The 19,506-nt window shown below is 41.6% G+C and overlaps 1 protein-coding gene and 1 long non-coding RNA gene across 18 annotated transcripts in view; one reads left to right on the top strand and one right to left on the bottom strand.

Moving 5' to 3' along the window:
* The window catches only part of LOC110013423 (zinc finger protein 271), a 253,782-nt gene that overhangs the window by 30,646 nt on the left and 203,630 nt on the right, over window positions 1-19,506 (bottom strand). For 13 of the 17 annotated variants that reach the window (XM_023965576.1, XM_023965584.1, XM_023965581.1 and 10 more), the window contains 2 exons: window positions 8,977-9,240; window positions 7,840-8,103 (listed from right to left, as the gene is read on the bottom strand). In XM_023965576.1, the coding sequence (XP_023821344.1) occupies window positions 7,840-8,103; window positions 8,977-9,240 (528 nt within the window). Of the gene's footprint in view, window positions 1-7,604; window positions 8,104-8,976; window positions 9,241-9,603; window positions 9,674-9,739; window positions 9,887-15,396; window positions 15,646-19,506 lie in introns of those variants that run through there. The other 4 variants (XM_023965593.1, XM_023965595.1, XM_023965599.1 and 1 more) reach the window with 4 other exon arrangements.
* LOC110016963 lies at window positions 15,810-18,055 on the top strand. Its single transcript, XR_002292285.2, has 3 exons — window positions 15,810-15,936; window positions 16,742-16,888; window positions 16,955-18,055. It is a non-coding gene; the product is annotated as an uncharacterized LOC110016963 (long non-coding RNA).

Here is a 19,506-nt window from a genome sequence, read left to right on the forward strand (position 1 = left end):
AGCTAATCCATCTCAAAACTCTTCACAGAATTTACTACACTGGACAGAGGATGTTCAAGATGGGTCTCAGTAACTCAGACATTTGCGAGCACTGTGATAATAATCTACCCGACAGCTACATGCACGCACTGTGGTTCTGCACGCCTGTCCAGACTCTCTGGCAGCAGGTATGTGCCGATTTATCAGTCTGGCTTAAGGTTTCAATCCCTGCCTCACCGTCATTTTGTGTGCTTGGTGACATGAGTGCCATCGATATAGAAGAAGGATTAGCATCTATCATTTTCATAACTCTTTGTATTGCCAAAAAAACTATTTTAATAAATTGGAAAAACAAGAAAAATATAAACATAAGTCAACACAGAAATCTGCTGTTTGATCATATCAGCTTGGAAAAAATGTCAGCCCAAAGCTCAAGTAACTTTGAAAGAATTCAGTCTCTCTGGTCTCCTGTGGTTGACTCCATGACTTAGGGGGTGGGGGGCTTGGTCGTCGCTGCTCCTTGCCCTTCTGCCGTGGTTTGGGGTGGGGGTCGGGGCTTCCGGTGCCTGGTGGGGGCGGTGGGGGGCTCCGTTGGTCGGGGGGTCGGGTCCGGTGAATGGGTGGGGAGGGCTGAGGCGCTGCGTGGTCCTCTGGGCTTGGGTGTGGGGGTGCGTGGTGGGGGGGGGGGGGGGTGGTCTGGCTTGGCTTGGGGGGGTGGTCCCTTTGCCTGTGCTGGGGGGGGGTTGGCGGGGTGCCCTGTTCGGGGGGTGCAGCGGCGCCGGATGGGCTGCCCATCTGCACCTGGGGCTGGGATCGGCCCTTCCCTGGCTCTGGGAAGGGACGGGACAACCCTCTCGGGGCCCCCGGTCGCTCTGGGTGTCACCCGCTTCGGCTGGGGGGTGGGGTGGGGGGCTTGTCGGCCCTGTCCTGTGGGGGGGCGTTCTGGGGGGGAGGGGGGGCCCATTATTGGTACGGCTCGGGGGGGCTAATGGGTCGGGGTCTCCGCTAAGGCAATCAGTGGTTGCCTCGGCCGGTTGGCCTCCTCGGTCCCGTCAAGGCCTGACCAGAGCTCCTCTAGGGCCGGCGTCTGGGGGTGGGGGCCTGGGCTTGCTCCGGGGGGGGCGACTCTTTCTGGCTCCTCTCTCTCTGTGTGGGGTGGGTGGTGCCGGGCCTGGGGTTCGGCGCCTCCGGGGGTGGGGCCCCTGGGCTGGGTGGCCCTGGCCCCTTTGCTGGGGGGGGGCTGGGGGACGGCTGTTTGATCACCGGGGGACAGTCTACCAGCTGTCCCCAACTTACCCCCTTCCTCATATAACCTCATATTAGGGTGAGGGGGTGGGGGGTCTAGCCTGCGATGCGCCTTGGGGGGGGGGCTACTTGGCAGTGGCCCCCCTCCTATGGTTGCCGTATGGAGTGGGCCCCCCCTCTTTCGGTTTTATTTGCACCTTAGACATGTAGGGTCCTTGGTAGGGGGGGGTGCTTGGACATCACTGCAAGCAAGCAGCAGATATCCTCCTGGCACCCTACCCGCCAATTTTAACCGCACCTTAGACATTTAGGGCCCCTTGGTGTGGAGGGTGAGGGGACATCACTGTGAGTAATCAGGAGATGTCCCCTTAGTGCCCTGCTCGCCAATTTTAACTGCACCCCCCTTAGTACACACACCCCTCTCCCTTCAATATATACATTCAAACATAAACACACACACATGCACACAAAGACCCTCTCAAACACCCATACACGCACACACATTTTACAAGGAAGGTGGGACCTGGGTCCATCTGTCCCCTACCCCTTCCTTGGTGGGGGGTGCGGGCCCCTTGGCGATGGCGGCCGTGTCCCTTGGGTGCCGGCTCCCTGGGCCCGGCGGTGCTCTCTCCGCACGGTGGGGGGGTTCATATTACACCTGAGCCGGGGGTGTTCGTGTCCCTGGGGGTGGGTCCTGGTCCTTGCCCCTGGGCGCTGGGCCCCGCCAAACTTCCAACATGGCCGAGCCTGGTAGGGCCATATTAAAACACCCCTTGTGGGCCGCCCTTTTTTCCCCTGGGTTCCCCCCTCCTGGGCGGGGGCGGCGGGCCCCTGCCTTGCTCCTACCTGGACCAACCGTGGGCCGGTTGGGTGGCTGCCTGGAGTGCGGAGCGGGTCTCCCTTGGGGGGTCCTGGCTCGTACCTGGGGTCGGGGCGGGGGGATGCCCGGAACTCCTGGGTGGTGGTGGGGTGCTCGTCTGGGGCTGTGGGCGTCCCTCTCCGGTGGGGCCCTGCGTTGGGCTCTTCCGGCACGGCAGGGGGGCTGCTTTCCTGGCTGGGCTGGGGCGGCGCTCTCTTTCCCTCCGCGCCTCCCTGCTCTCTGGCTCTGGGGGCCTCGCGGCGGTCCAGCTGGCCCTGGCCTGGGTGGCGGTCTTGGTCGCCCGGGGGGCGGTTGTTCCCTGCCTGTTCCCGTATGGCGTTGGGGGAATTCCGGCTGCCGCTGCTGCTGCGGCGGGGGTCTGGGTGTGGGGATGGCTGGGCGCTCCTCCTCCTTCTTTTCACATTCCACCATCCATTTTAGAAGAACATAAACACTCACTTGAGCACAGGTGTTAGCTCACCTTTGCACTAATAGTTTGCATGATTGAATGAATGAAAGATTTCACACTAGTTGGTTTAAAGGCATAGGTATGCGTTCGTGAACACTATCTGTTTTGTGTACATGTTGACATGTGGACATTTTTGCAGCTAGCAGGTGTGTTGATAATATTTGAGTGTGTATAAACAGGCCCCGCCCTTTTTGTACTACATTTGAACCGTACCGTAATGATAAACAACCAGTAAACCTGTCTGCTCTATGCTGCTTCATGGTCTTACCCCCCTTCCCCTCCTATTATCACCCTCCTACCCCCCCTCTCTCTAACGTCCCTCTCTCTTCTTCCCCTCTTTCCTTTTCCGTCCGGTCCAACACCAAGGATTTTCAAACATGATTGAAATTAATAAAGTTTGGCCTCAATTACAAAAGGGGTTTATTCAGACATACCTTTGGTTTGTCTGAAGATTAATAACCCCTCTTGTTAAAATAAAATATGTCCAACACAAGAGGCCCTCAGCTCTCATCTGTTTACCTAGCTGTTGGACAGGACAAGTTAAAAAAAAAAAAAAGAAATTGTTTTTTATCTTCTTCTCACAACTGAGGTCGTGACCAGGCTCAATAATGAAGATGCTCGCCATTATTTTAACACAAATGTGATCGCAAACTCTTCAGATTTGTTTGTGAACGTTTAGCGTGGGTCCGCCAGTTTTGGTCTCTCGGGAATCCGTCATGCTGACCACGTGGTACAGACAGAGCCAATCAGAGCCGTTTCAGACAATATTTTCATCCGTAGAGATCAAGTCTTCTCAACACTGATGACATCAAAGTATGTGCTAACAGCGAGACATTGACTCTTTAATCCCCACAACCAGGATCTACAGAACTGACATCTACATGTCAATCAAGCTTGAGAAATGCAGTCAGATGGAGACAAAAAGGGGTAAAGTACCAGTAGGTGAAAAAGAAGAGTTCCCACTTCCAGAAGGAACAATAGCTGACATTGAGGATGGTTACAAGTACCTTGGACTACCACAGGCAAATGGCAACATGGACAAGACAACAAGGAAAGACAGCCAAATACCTCCAATGAGTAAGGCAAGTTCTGAGAAGCCAACTTAACTGCAAGAACAAGACCAGGGCAATAAACAGCTATGCACTGCCAGATTTCAGATACCCTGCAGGAATAATAAGAAAGCCAAAGGAAGAGATACAGACCATGGATGTTAAGTCACGAAAGCTCCTCACCATTCATGGAGGGTTCCATCCAAAATTCAGCACCCTGAACCTGCATGCTAGAGATGTTCGCTTTAGCCCCGCATGCTTTCACTGAATGCACCAGATTTCCTGACAAAATACTGAGAACTGTGACTGAATGTTGCTGATAAACTTGTGTGGGTTTTTAGTACCCAACTTTTTACTGGTCCTGTTCCACAATTGGTAGAATCAACACGGTGACATCACAAATACTAACAGAAAAGTTTCAGCAATATTGACAAAAAGTTTATACTTTTTCCATTGTTACCTGTGTCTCTGTTTAGTCTAAACTGAAAATTGAAATCTTTCTTCAAATTTGAAATGTGCTCACATTTATATGTTCATATGAAATTTTACTTATCGATCATCAATCGGCAGCAACTTTCAGACTCAAGTTTGCTCCTACAGACATGTATGCATTCAGATGAACTTTGACCTCCTTATTCTGCTTTACCACGTTGCTCCCAGTGACCTGGTTGGTGTCTTCAGGTCATTGGACAGCTCCTCAAAACATGAAAACCGTTCTCCAGCCTTGAAGAGACAAACTTTTTTAGCAGCTGTAAGACTTACCATCTACACCAGAGGTGGGCACTGAGGGCCGCACTCCTGCATGTTTTCCAGCATACCCTGCTCTGGCATGTTCTGATTGGCTGGACACACCTGAACCATATAATCAGCCATGAGTAGGGCACGATTATTGGCTGGACACACCTGAACCATGTAATCAGCCATGAGTAGGGCAAGACTATCTGGAAATCATGCAGACACACCGGCCCTCGAGGCCTGGAATTGCCCACCCCTGATCTACACCATAAAAAAAAATCCAATATAAATATAAAATAGCATTAATACAATAAATGTCAAGCTTATCTTTTATTAAAAACAAAAGGGGTTTAAGTCAAGGTAGGGTTGGGTAATGTCCCTTACATTGGCGGTTGACGATGTTTGCTGTCAACCATTGGGATGGACGATTGGGGGGGGGGGCTATTTCGGTCAAATATAATTGCTATTCGTTATTTTAGTTTATTACTTTATTTATTTTATTTCCCAACTAATGACTAATCCGCGATGATCCAGTATAAACTGAGGGAAGTGACTTTAACAAAAAAGTAACAAACAAAAAAGAAAAGAAGCACTCCGCTCCCGCACTTGATTACCGTAAATTCCGGACTACAAAGCGCACCCGATTACAAGCCGCACCCACCCATATTCACGTGTTTGACTGCTTTTATACATACACAAGCCGCGTCAGAGTACAAACCGCGCATGTGTTAGGCGATATTGTCATCCTGACGGATCACGCCCAGCATCCCAGAGTGAGTGCAATTCATTAGCACATTGTGGGTGGTGCCAGTTTTGCCTCTGGGTCACGTATTTGAGTGTATCGACATCTGTCAAACAGCATGGACCTATATTCTGTTCACAAGTCCCTCAGTTATGGTGTTTTTATTTCATTTTTTTTTTACTTATTGACAATCTAGGTATCATACATAAAATTACAAACAGTAACCATATAATCAACATTACATCCCTCAGTTATAATGAGGAAATTTACATCCGCGATTCCACATTTCCCATGAGTCTTAGGGGCTAAAGGCGGGGCCAACGCCCGGCTCGCCATTCTGTTGTACGTGTTTAAGAATTAGCAAGTAGCAGCAGTGCATGGAAGGGTGAACGGGAAAAGCTCTCCTTCCGCTTGTGTCGCAGAAGCGTTATGGGAGTAACAGGACTGGTTAGAAAACACAACGGTAAAATAAAGCAGCGGCGACTGAAAAGCGCGCGCCTCAGCGCGATACCCGCGCCTCAGTGCGGCGCGTGCGTCAGAATTCAGAAGCCTCTGCACTCCGCGGACGCCTCTGCGCTCCGCTCCCGCCCCACGCGCTCCTTGTCTCCCCTTCATATCTACTCCGACACCTGTGGCCAGGGCAGCTTCAAGGAGGAGCACTTCGTCCCCGTTGCGCCGATGGATGGAGCAAATCGTTTCTGTGCAAAGCAATCGGACTTAATACTGTACGTTTTGTGTATGAGGGGTGGATGCGTTGTTACGTGTGGGAGCCATCAGACTGCCATCGGCCCTGCAGCTCAATCAGCAGGAGAAGATGTCTCCAGCTCACACGGAGGCTGTGAGTTTTTCAAAGCAAAATTCCGCTTTTACGGTTCCCTTAGAAACCGTAAATGGAGTGTAAATTCACTCCATGTGCTGTTCTCTCCGTCACGCAGCAAACCGGCTTTTCCAAACCCGTTGGTGACGGTGGACTTTTTTACGCTGCTTTTAACGATTGCTTTTAACTTGAAAGCTTCATCATAATGTAGCGGCGATCACGTGCACGTTGGGTCTAATGGCCCCAAAGGATTCTGGGATGCGGCCGGGCATGCGTGTTTCGTTTTGTTGAACCATGACTGAAGTGTCTAAGACCTGAAGTCAAGTCCATGCTGTTTGGCTGCTAAGAGGTGTGTTGAATAAAAATGCCTCGTGCTTGGTGTTAGATAGAGAATTCAAACTATTCACTGAGTTCGAAAGTACGTACATGGCGGCCGCCAATTAAATCCATAAATCAGCCGCGTCACTGAATAAGCCGCAAGGCTGTAAGCGCAGGAAAAAAGTAGCGGCTTGTAGTCCGGAAATTACGGTAGTCAAGTAGACCGGTGGAGCGCGGACTTACAGCTTTGTGCTTGGGGGGAAGGGGGGTGGAGGGATGCTTTCTTACATGAGCGGTATGTGTAGGAGATTTAGGACTGCGATCCGTCCCGCAGCTCTAGGTGAACGAGCTACCAAGCTCAGAACCGGGTCTAAAACTGTGTAAGCAGAGCTTGTATCGTCAGCACACACAGCAGCTTTGGGGCGGTGTGAGCTTTAAAGCAGAAATGCCGCTCAGTTCAAACAATCACATGGATTTGTGTTTCCAGTTGTGTCCCGACTAAATAAAGGCTGATGATATTCCCATATGTTTACGTGCAGCCAAAATGAAGATTGCAGTACCACCCAAAGCTAATGTTGTTAGCCCATGTTAGCATACTGCTAATCCTGGCTTCTTCCCGGCTCCGTTCTTCAGCAGAAAAAGCACTGACCACACGGATTAAAAATAAAATGATGAGCGAACAGGCGCTTCATAATAACCGTAACATTAATAAAAGCATGTTTAGAAGATCGTCTTGTATATTACCGAGCTGACATGTCAATGTATATAGCCGCTCGGCGGAACTCACATCCTCTTCCGGTATTATCAAACCCTACTGCGCATGTGCGAATGATTTATTCCGAGCGAAAGTGTGACCCATGTGAACGTTTATTATATTCTGAAAACATTTTTCTGGGCCCATGTACACGGTTGGATTCTAATCCGACCATTGATCCGATCAAAATATTTTGCACATGTAACCGTGGCTCATGGTGTCGACTTGCAACGTGGTGGGGGCGTGCCATCACGATGGTGTCTCTCGATCGTGATGTCACTGACGCATCACGATAGACAATGGTATCGTCCATTTGCAAAACCCTAAGTCAAGGTCTTTAAAAAATTGACCAGCAACTCTGATGTGGAAGAGGAAACATTGTATAATTCAGGAACAGCTTCTCCAAACCCTCTGCTGCCCTTTATTTAAGTTTGGAGTGAAGAACTTTGGGTCAAAGATTTTATATTTCTTCCTGGAGCACATGGTTTAAGTAACTCTTTAATAAACCTTTAATAAATACAATGGAATACTTTTATTATTTTACATAGTTACCATAATTCCTTTAATTTAGTTTAATGAATAACTGCAGCTTTCTAGCCTTATTCTAATGTGATTGATCAGAGACAACTAAATCAAAAATGTAAAACATTAAGATCCATAGACATACTGGTTAATGCAGTAATCCAGTTCAAGATGCTCAAGCATGTCAAATTTATAAGATTAGGAAACTCCTCCACACTCACAGAGGAGCTGCTCAGGCTGGGGAGTACAGAGTCACTGACAGCAGCAGAAAACAGTGACTTTTCTCCTCCTTTACTTTGTTTCTTAGGAATAAAAAGCATTCTTTGTCAGAACAGTTACAGTTTACGTACCTATTCGTTCCAGCTTTATGACAGGAATCATGGTGATGTTCCTCTGGTGATGCTGATGATCCAACAAATCAGACTTGAACTCCATCTTCACATCAGTCTCCTGATTCAGGAACAGCTGCTCTCCCTCCTGGTTACTGCAGAGTTCCTCTGGTTCTTCTTTAATCTGTAGAGCTTCTGGTTCTGCTTGGTCCAGACTGGAATGTCTCTCCCTTTTATGGAGGTGCCATTCATTCTCATCCTCACACAGATGTTGCTGTTGAACATCTGGGGGTAGAAACCACAAAAAAGATAATGCTTTAAAAAAAAAGAGATGCATACTCACAAAGTTTACTGCTTCACCAACAAAAATGATATTAAATAGATCACAATTTTAAGTTACTAAGAACGTAAATGAAACAAAGCCACCTCATTTGCATTGTAGCTGTTGTATACAAAGACACAAAATGCATTATTTAAAAATTTATGACAATTAATAACACATAAATATAAGCACAATGGTACAGGGAAAGAGTGAAGTGAAGTGAAAAAATTGATGTTTTAACCCTATTTTAATTACATTTTAGGAATATCATTTGTTCTTTAGACTAACAATTGCTCCTACAGATACTAATGAACAGATGTGCTTTAACCCAATTCATTCATTTTCCATATCACTTCAGAATGAAAAAAAAAACATAAAAACAAAAAACTTATCTGATAAGTCATATTTCACATACCTCTTTTGGCAAACTCCTCAACCAAACGTCTCTCCTTGCTCGTTATCATCCTATGTAACACCACCTAAATTATTTTTACTTTTATTTTTTTACATAGTTACTATAATTCATTTTATTTAGTTTAATAAATAACTGCAGCTTTCTAGCCTTATTCTAATGTGATTGATCAGAGACAACTAAATCAAAAATGTAAAACACTAAGATCCATAGACATACTGGTTAATGCAGTAATCCAGTTCAAGATGCTCAAGCATGTCAAATTTATAAGATTAGGAAACTCCTCCACACTCACAGAGGAGCTGCTCAGGCTGGGGAGTACAGAGTCACTGACAGCAGCAGAAAACAGGGACTTTTCTCCTCCTTTACTTTGTTTCTTAGGAATAAAAAGCATTCTTAGTCAGAACAGTTACAGTTTACGTACCTATTCTTTCCAGCTTTATCACAGGAATCATGGTGATCTTTATCTGGTGATGCTGATGATCCAACAAATCAGACTTGAACTCCATCTTCACATCAGTCTCCTGATTCAGGAACAGCTGCTCTCCCTCCTGGTTACTGCAGAGTTCCTCTGGTTCTTCTTTAATCTGTAGAGGTTCTGGTTCTGCTTGGTCCAGACTGGAATGTCTCTCCTGTTTATGGAGGCGCCATTCATTCTCATCCTCACACAGATGTTGCTGTTGAACATCTGGGGGTAGAAGCCACAGAAAGATAAGCATTAAAAAAAAAAGAGATGCATACTCACAGAGTTTACTGCTTGTCCAACAAAAATTATATTAAATAGATCACAATTTTAAGTTACAAAGAACGTAAATTAAACAAAACCACCTCATTTGCATTGTAGCTGTTGTAGACAAAGACACAAAATGCATAAGTAAACAATTTACGACAATTAATAATACATAAACATAAGCATAATGGAAAAGTGTAAGAGTGAAGTGAAGTGAAAAAAGTGATGTTTCAACCCTATTTTAATTACATTGTAGAATGTCATCACTTTAGAATGAAACAAAAAAACAGAAACTTATCTGATAAGTGATACTTCACATACCTGTTTTGTGTAAGTCTGTCTCAGCATTTCTGATCCCCAGGCAGTACTGATAATGTGACAGTTCCTTGAACTGAAACATAATCCTTTTACAATCTCTGAAATTCTCTTTACATTTAGACTATAATTCTGCATTTACATCAGCATCCTGATTCAGCCAGAGCGACTCTTCCTCCTGATTAATGCACAGTTCCTCTGGTTCCTCTCTGATTTGTGGAGGTTCTGGTTCTGCTTGGTCCAAACTGGAGGCTCTCTCCTGGTTAGAGCTGTCATTCATCATGTACTCCTTGCATAAAGAAAAACACAAAAGAACAAAGACATTAAGACAAGAGTAAAAATATTATAACCATTTCAAAATTGACTGTTATAACATGCACAATCTAGTTATACGTTTGCTGTATCGGGTTTAGTTAGGATCAGCTTGAAGTCAATAAAAATTCAGATTGTAAATTTAAAAAACTAAAATATGATACCAGCTTTAAACTTGAAAGTATTCAGTGTAAAAGTGAAAGAAAAACTGACATTTGTAGAAAAATTTATATTTTAAACTTGGAATGACAACAACAAAACCTCTAAACCTGAAGCTATTACCCAGTGAAAAAAATGTCTATGTCTATATCTATTTACCCAGGCTGTGTCCCACCGAAGTGGGGTAGCCTAGACAGGACACACATTCTTAACTCCCTCCTTCTCTTCCCCAAACCCTCCTCCTTTAGTTTGTACGTGTGTAGAAAGTGTTTTTTTCTTTTTTTTATTTACCAAGGCTGTGTCCCACCAAGGTGGGGTAGCCTAGACAAGGCACACAATTTTAGCTCCCTCTGTCTCTTCCCCAAACCCTCCTCCTTCAGTGCGTGTGTGCGTATGTGCGTGCGACTGGTCTGAGGTCTGGTCTAAGCCACACCACACTGCACCAGGGTCAGCTGCACAGCCCACTGTGGGCACCTCCACTGCAGGGCCTCAGCCAAGGCTGGTTTCCCCTTGCCGCTTCATCCCAAGACCAGACCTCTCCCACACCCATCCATTCATCCATCCACAAACTCTCTCCACCCATCCCTGTCCTGAGCAGCCTCTCTCCCCTGCACCACAGTCATCCCTCTTGCATTCAACGCTCTTCTTACACCCTCTGTCCATCCCGGACAGGGCAGAGTTGGGAAGGGGAGAAAATGTAGTAATGTAGTAACCAATGAGTTATATCGCTAGAGGAGAGACACGCCCGCTTGGGAAGCCTGGCCGAAGGTGGCGGAGCGCAACGCCATCTAATGATTTCTATAGCCTTTGGTGGCATCTAAGTAGCTTTTATACAATTTTTTATTTTTATTTTATTTATTTAGCTAGTTCTCCCACTTAAAAAACATGGAGGGGTCTAAGATTTTCATCATAGGTGCATTTCCACAGTAAAAGACAGAATCTGAAGAAATATTCAGAAATCACGTTGTACGATTTTTTTAAACAATTTATTTGTATATTACTGTGACAAATAAGTATTTGATCACTTGATTATCAGATAGATTTCTGACCAGTAAAGACCTGCTGTTCTGCTTTTAAATAGTCCAACTCCACTCTGTTCATGATTGTAAATTAGTGGCACCTGTTTGAGGTGGTTAGCTTGCATAAAGGCACCTGTGCACCCCACAATCAGTCAGAAGTCTAACTACCAACATGGTCAAAACTAAAGAGCTGTCAAAAGACACAAGAGACAAAATTGTAGACCTTCACAAAGCTGGAAGTGGCTACGGGGCAATTGCCAAGCAGCTTGGTGAGAAAAGAACAACTGTTGGAGCAATTGTCAGAAAATGGAAGAGGCTAATGATGACTGTCATTGTCCCTCGGACTGGGGCCCCTCGCAAACTCTCACCTCGTGGGGTATCGATGATGCTAAGGAAGGTGAAGAATCAGCCCAGGACTACACGGGAGGAGCTGGTCAATGACCTGAAGAGAGCTGGGACCACCGTTTCCAAGGCTATTATAAATAATGCATTAAAACGCCATGGTTTAAAATCATGTATCGCATGGAAGGTTCCCCTGCTGAAGTCAGCCCATGTCAAGGCCCGTCTGAAGTTTGCCACTGACCATCTTGATGATCCAGAGGAGTCATGGGAGAAAGTCTTGTGGTCAGATGAGACCAAAATAAAACTTTTTGGTCTTAACTCCATTCGGCGTGTTTGGAGGAGGAAGAAAGAAGAGCATCATCCCAAGAACACCATACCTACAGTGAAGCACGGGGGTGGAAGCATCATGCTCTGGGGGTGTTTTTCTGCACAGGGACGACTGCACTGTATTAAGGAGAGGATGAACGGGGCTCTGTATTGTGAGAAATTGGGCAAAAACCTCCTTACCTCAGTCAGAGTCTTTCAGCATGACAATGACCCGAAGCACACAGCCAAGGAGTGGCTCCCTAAGAAGCATGTCAAGGTTCTGGAGTGGCCTGGCCAGTCTCCAGACCTAAATCCAATAGAGAATCTTTGGAGGGAGCTGAAACTCTGTCTTGCTCAGTGACAGCCTCGAACCCTGACAGATCTAGAGAAGATCTGTATGGAGGAGTGGGCCAAAATCCCTGCTGCAGTGAGTAGAAACCTAGTGAAGAACTACAGGAACCGTTTGACCTCTGTAATTGTTAACAAAGGCTTCTGTACCAAATATTAAAGTTGTTTAACTCAAGTGATCACATACTTATTTGTCACAGTAATATACAAATAAACTGTTTTTAAAAAATCATACAACATGGTTTCTGAATGTTTCTTCAGATTCTGTCTCTCACTGTGGAAATGCACCTATGATGAAAATTTAGACCCCTCCATGTTTTCTAAGTGGGAGAACTTGCTAAATCACAGGGTGATCAAATACTTATTGACCTCACTGTATATACATCATTTGTTGTTTTTAAATAAGAGAAACAGTCAGCCTTAAAAGCTCAAACTTTAATGAAAAATGCATAGTTGCAGGACTTCTTACAAAAGAAAAATATTTCAAAGCATTTTTAAAAATAATTTTTAAACATGTAGAAGGTTTAGACCACTTTAACATGTAATTTTAATTATTTAGAAAAGCCCAACAATAAGTCAATAATAATAATAATAACATATAAATAAGTCAACAATAATAATAATAATGAATCAATAATAAATAATGATACAAAATCAATAGAAATTTAATAATAATAAATGATAAGAATAAATTAACAATAATTCAACAAAAAGTCCAAAAGTTAACAACAGATTTACCCTTAAAAAAAGAAGAAGAAAAAAAAAGAAAAAACACTAGATATACTCTACTTGTTCATGTGAGTGATCAATTTGTGTAACACAGATGGTTTGGTGTCGGGTTTCAAGCGAAGTATAATATTTAGTAGTAGTAGTAGTAGTAGTAGTCTTTTTTATTTTGGACTAGTGAAACAAATGTAAAATAACAGAATAAGACAAGAACGAGACAAAACTTACAAAAACAAGAAAAAGACGAGTAAATTATACAAAACAAAACAAAATGATATAAACACCAGTCCAAAAGGGAGTGAGAAGAAGAAAAATCTTATAAACTCTCACCCCCCTTTACCCTAAGCCCTTACTTTCCCACCATCAGAGTCCAGTGCCCTACCCAAGTGTATATGTACATATATACATGTAATTTTCATTTCCAAACAACATACAAATGAATAACAAAACGTATTGTCAAAGTATGCAGATTTATAAATGCTGACATTCTGTATTTTTTTGTATTTGCACATATTTGTCCATGATCATCTTCCTGTATCTATATTTAAATTCTTTTATGTTTGGACATTGTTTCAAGCATTTACTGGTTCTGTTCCACAACTTCACTCCACAAATTGAAACACAGAATCTCTTTTTATTTGTACGTGCTTTATGTATGACAAATTTATCTTTTTCCCTAAAATTGTATTTTTCCTCTCTTGTGATAAATAACCTTTGGATATTTGTGGGTAATAAGTTGTTTTTGGCCTTGAATATTATTTGAGCGGTACAATACTCTACTAGATCGTAAAATTTGAGTAATTTTGATTCTATGAATAATTTATTTGTGTGCTCAAGGTAACTGACTTTGTGTATGATTCGTATTGCTCTCTTCTGAAGTATTGAAAGTGAATGTAACGTTGTTTTATAGTTGTTCCCCCAAACCTCTACACAATAAGAAAAATATGGTAAAACTAATGTACAGTATAACATGTGGAGGGATTTGTGGTCCAGAACCAGTTTAGCTTTATTTAAGACAGAAATACTTCTGGATAGTTTAGCTTGTATGTAGCTAATATGTGCTTTCCAAGTAAGTTTGTCATCAATTATGACCCCAAGAAATTTATTTTCATAAATTCTTTCAAGTTTCACCCCATTTATGTGCATGTCAATGTCAATATTTTTACCCTTATGGTGACCAAATAACATCATTTTTGTTTTACTTAAATTTAGTGAAAGCTTATTTACATCAAACCACAGCTTCAGTTTTTCCATCTCCTTCTTAACAATTTCAATGAGTTGCTGCAAATCATCCCCATCACAAAACACATTAGTATCATCAGCAAATAGAACTAGCCGTAATTTGTTAGAAACCTGAAATAAATCATTTATATATAAAATAAACAATATTGGTCCCAGAACCGACCCCTGAGGGACACCACAAACAATGTCCAAACATTGGGAACAAGCACCATCAACCTTTACAAACTGCTTTCTATTGCTCAAATAGCTTCTGATCCAGTCTAGCACTAAATTAATTAAAATATTTAATAATTAATTAAAATATTTTAATTAATTAAAATATTTACCTTTCAAATGTTATGCCTTTCTCCTTCGTGGACTCATTTCTGTGATTTTGGCAGTTGAAACCCGCAGAATGAAGTGGCATTTTACAAAAAATGTGTTCACATGCATGCACTGCAGCAGTGACTTGACCTCACCAAGATGGCGGTGCTCTCCTCCCATGAGAAATCACATGATGTCCTCTCTAGTGATATAACTAAATGGATAGAACTCATTGGTAGTAACAGATGCTGTTTTGTGTTTTCAACATTTGCTTTTCTGTTTCTTTCACTCCTGGCTTTCAGTCTTCAGTTTATGGTTTGAACTCAGACTTTTTCGCTTTCAATTCTGAGCCTAATTTTACATGGGACCCCCAAGTAAAACAAGAAAGAGGCTGGTAGAAATTGGACTACTGTTAGTGAAAAAAAGGAAAGGAGGAGTTCGTCTTTACAGACAGAAGCCAGAAAGGATTCAAGTCAAGTCTGACTCATGGACAGAAAAAAAGTGGATATCCTGTGTTTAAAAAAAAACAATTGAAAGAGACAAAAGCTTATAGATTAGAAACGCATTCAAGTTGTTTTATCTGGGTGTGGATGGAAAGAGAAAATAACTGGGACTGTTCCTGAAGGAGGAGTTGAATTTAAAAAAAATGTTATGAGGGGAAGAAGCCAGAAATTAAGCGTGACGCTGATTGAATGAACGCGAAGAAACGCAAATAATTCATGTCTTAGTTGGAGATAAAACAAAATCATTGAAAATAAAACACATTTGGTACACAGTATATCGTTTAACCTTTGTTTTAAGACCTATTAATGGTTGATCAAGCATTGATAAACAGAAATGCCCTTAATGCCTGGTAATATATAAACTGTTAACGCTTATATGCGCAACAATGGGCAAGGACAGAGCTCAAACAGTTTTCAGAATTTTAACAAAAATGATATAATATCAAAATAACAAGATTCGACGAATCTTCAGACTAAAAATGTAGGAGTTCTCTTAATTTTCACTAGTGGCTGTTTTAGACTTTCACAGAAATACATACCGCCTATTAGGAAGTTCAACTACGGCTTTAGAAGGATGTCCGTCGATCTGTCCTCCTTCCTAAGTTCCTTTTCAACATTTTCATCAAAAATGTGAAGTCTTTAACAACGCGTGAACGAACCATACCGTAACAAAGCGCAGTGACCTAACCGGAAACGATTGGCTGCTTTCACATCCAGTCATGAGCATCACCGCCCCCTATGGCCAAGGATGTTTGAGCGGGAAAATGAAAATTGTTTTTTTTAAAAAGAGCTTGTTTCATAATACGGACGCATGCACATGTTGTTAATTCATACCGCCAGACAAGCTCAAAATTTTTAAAACAAGTTTCATTTCCCCCCTCAAACCTCCTTGCCCATAGATGCTCGTGACTGGATGTGAAAGCAGCGAATCGTTTCCGGTTTAGTTACGGCGCTTTGTTTAGGTATGGTTAGTTCACGCAGTGGTAAAGACTTCACATGTTTTGTTGTGAAGGATCTTCGGAAGGAGGACAGATCGATGGAAATCTTCTTAAAGCAGTAGTTAAACTTCCTAAGAGGCGGTATGTATTTCTGTGAAAGTCTAAAACAGCCACAAGTAAAAACATTTTATTTTGAAGATATGCGTTGAATATAGTTATAAAGATATGTGTTGAATAGTACTACTAGCAGTACTCGTCATGTGATATTTCATTATTGTTAAGATTCTGAAAACTGTTGTTTGAGCTCTGTCCCTGCTCTTTTAGCGCATATAAGCGTTAACATTATATCCAGTCATAGACGACGCATAGCGCCATCGTCACGTGACCATGCATTAAAGGGCATGTCTGTTAATTAAATGCTTTGATCATCCATTTAAATAGGTTTTTAAACAGGGTTTAAAACGATATACTGTACCAAATATGGTTTTGTCAATGATTTTGTATTATCTTTTCCTCCTTTGAGTTGAAACCATAATCTGAGGACTGAAAGCCAGCAGTGAAAGAAACAGAAAAGCAAATGTTGAAAATACAAAACAGCATCTGTTACTAAAAAACATTTGTTTTCACTGGGTAACAGCTTCAGATTTAGAGGTTTTTTTGCTGTTGTTATTCCAAGTTTCAAATATACAAAAACATTTTTCTCCAAATGTCAGTATTTCTTTAGACTTTACAATGAGTACCTTTGAGTTTTAAACTGTTTTCATATGTTAGTTTTTTTTTTATTTACAATCTGGATTTTTATTGACTTCAAGCCGATCCTAACTAGACCCGATACAGCTACAGTATAACTAGACTTTGCATGTTATAACAGTCAATTTTAAAGTGGTTATAACATTTTTATTCTTGTCTTAATGACTTTGTTCTTTTGTGTTTTTCTTTTTGCAAGGAGTACATGATGAATGACAGCTCTGACCAGGAGAGAGCCTCCAGTTTGGACCAAGCAGAACCAGAACCTCCACAATTCAAAGAGGAACCAGAGGAACTGTGCATTAATCAGGAGGAAGAGTCGCTCTGGCTGAATCAGGATGCTGATGTAAATGCAGAATTACAGTCTAAATGTGAAGAGAATTTCAGAGATTGTAAAAGGATTATGTTTCAGTTCAAGGAACTGTCACATTATCAGTACTGCCTGGGGATCAGAAATGCTGAGACAGACTTACACAAAACAGGTATGTGAAGTATAACTTATCAGATAAATTTTTTGTTTTTTTTCATTTTGTAAATGAATTGGGTTAAAGTACATCTGTGTTTATGAGTATCTGTAGGAGCAATTGTTAGTCTAAAGAACAAACGATATTCCTAAAATGTAATTAAAATAGGGTTGAAACATCACTTTTTTCACTTCACTTCACTCTTTCACTTTTCCATTATGCTTATGTTTATGTGTTATTGATTGTCATAAATTGTTAAATAATGCATTTTGTGTCTTTGTATACAACAGTTACAATGTAAATGAGGTGGTTTTGTTTAATTTACGTTCTTTGTAACTTAAAATTGTGATCTATTTAATATCATTTTTGTTGGACAAGCAGTAAACTCTGTGAGTTAAAGTTAAAGCTGGAAAGAATAGGTACGTAATCTGTAACTGTTCTGACAAAGAATGCTTTTTATTCCTAAGAAACAAAGTAAAGGAGGAGAAAAGTCCCTGTTTTCTGCTGCTCTCAGTGACTCTGTACTCCCCAGCCTGAGCAGCTCCTCTGTGAGTGTGGAGGAGTTTCCTAATCTTATAAATATGACATGCTTGAGCATCTTGAACTGGATTACTGCATTAACCAGTATGTCTATGGATCTTAATGTTTTACCTTTTATATTCAGTTGTCTCTGATCAATTACATTAGAATAAGGCTAGAAAGCTGCAGTTATTCATTAATCTAAATGAAAAGAATTATGGTAACTATGTAAAAAAATAAAAGTAAACATAATTTAGGTGGTATTATATAGGATGATAACGTGCAAGGAGAGACGGTCAGTTGAGGGGTTTGCCCTTCTTATACCCTGTTAGAATGCAGCTGCCTTTATAGTGACTGATGGAAGATAAAAATGACCACATCTCCTCAATACTTGCTGCTCTTCACAGGCTTCTTGTTCATTTTAGGATCCAGTTGACGGTTTTATTTATATCTTTTAGAACTTTGAATGGTTTTGGTTCCATTGTATTTATTAAAGGTTTATTAAAGAGTTATTTAAACCATGTGCTCCAGGAAGAAATATAAAATCTTTGACCCAAAGTTCTTCACTCCAGACTTAAATTAAAGGGCAGCAGAGAGTTTGTAGAAGCTGCTCCTGAATTATACAATGTTACCTCATCCACATCAGAGTTGCTCCAACTCTTTCTGGTTTTGAATCTTTTGGTACTATTTTAAAGACCTTTACTTAATAGTCAAAGTAAACTTTATTGTCAATCTCTATGATGTTTTCACATACATGGAAATTTGAAATTCTGTTTCTCTTCAAACTTCAGTCTAAACGGGGAATCTAACTTCAAAATAAAAAATAAAATAGAATAAGACAGGGAGGAAAAACCTTCATGCAAAAATAAGTTTGTCTCTTCAAGGCTGGAGAACGGTTTTCATGTTTTGGTAGAAACACCAACCAGGTCACTGGGAGCAACGTGGTAAAGCAGGAGAAGCAGGTCAAAGTTCGTCTGAATGCACGTGTCTGTAAGAGCAAACTTGAGTCTGAAATTTGCTGCCGATTGATGATCGAAAAGTAAAATTTTATATGAACATATAAATGTGAGCACATTTAAAATTTGAAGAAAGTTTTCCATTTGCAATTCCGACTCAACAGAAACACAGTGAGCAATGGAAAAAGTATAATTGTTGCAATGCTGCAAAGAAATTAATTTAGTTTAATGCTGTAAAGCATTCAACCCTTTGTTTTCCTGTTTCTCTTTATTACACTCATCTTCCGGCGTTTTTCGGCACTTAACTCCTTCTACTATTTTGACCTATTTTAACCATTCAACTATTAAAATGTTCAGCTCTTTCAGCTTATTCCTGCTATGACTTTTGTTTTTTCAAATCCTTCAACTTTTCAAGATATTTCAGGATTTTCAAGGAATTTTGCGCCATTGAAAATTAATACATAGGGAAGTCTTGGTGCATGAGGTCGCCGGTTCAAGACCCCGCTCGGACATTTCAAATTTTTTAACCATTCAACTGACTTTTAATCCTTCAAATCCTTGAAGTTTTTGAGATTTTCCAGGATTTTCCATTATTTTTTTTTCCATTGGCTACACCTTTAAAACCTTTGTTTCTTTCAACCATTATAACTTCAACATACTTTTAGCTAGAGACACCGTTCAAACATTGAAATGCTCACAAGGCTTTGGTCTTCAACATAAGTTTGTAATCATTATGGGATTGCAACACAACCTACTGTTTGGCGCCCATTTTGTTCCAAAATAAGAGCCGATTTTTGGGTTTCATTGCATCCATGGCTGGAACTGAACATATTGAAGTACACTAGATATTAGGGCTGGGAATCACTGGGTACCTCATCATACGATGCAATTTGTGATACATTGCTCACTATAACGATACTTTTACGATATGGCGATAATGTGATAATCGATATATATCGTCTCTAACAACTCACGATATATCAACTTTAAGAAAGAAAAATTTGAAAAAATGTTTTTTGGAAAAT

Source organism: Oryzias latipes, chromosome 17 (genome assembly GCF_002234675.1).
Source record: "Oryzias latipes chromosome 17, ASM223467v1".
NCBI lineage: Eukaryota > Metazoa > Chordata > Actinopteri > Beloniformes > Adrianichthyidae > Oryzias > Oryzias latipes.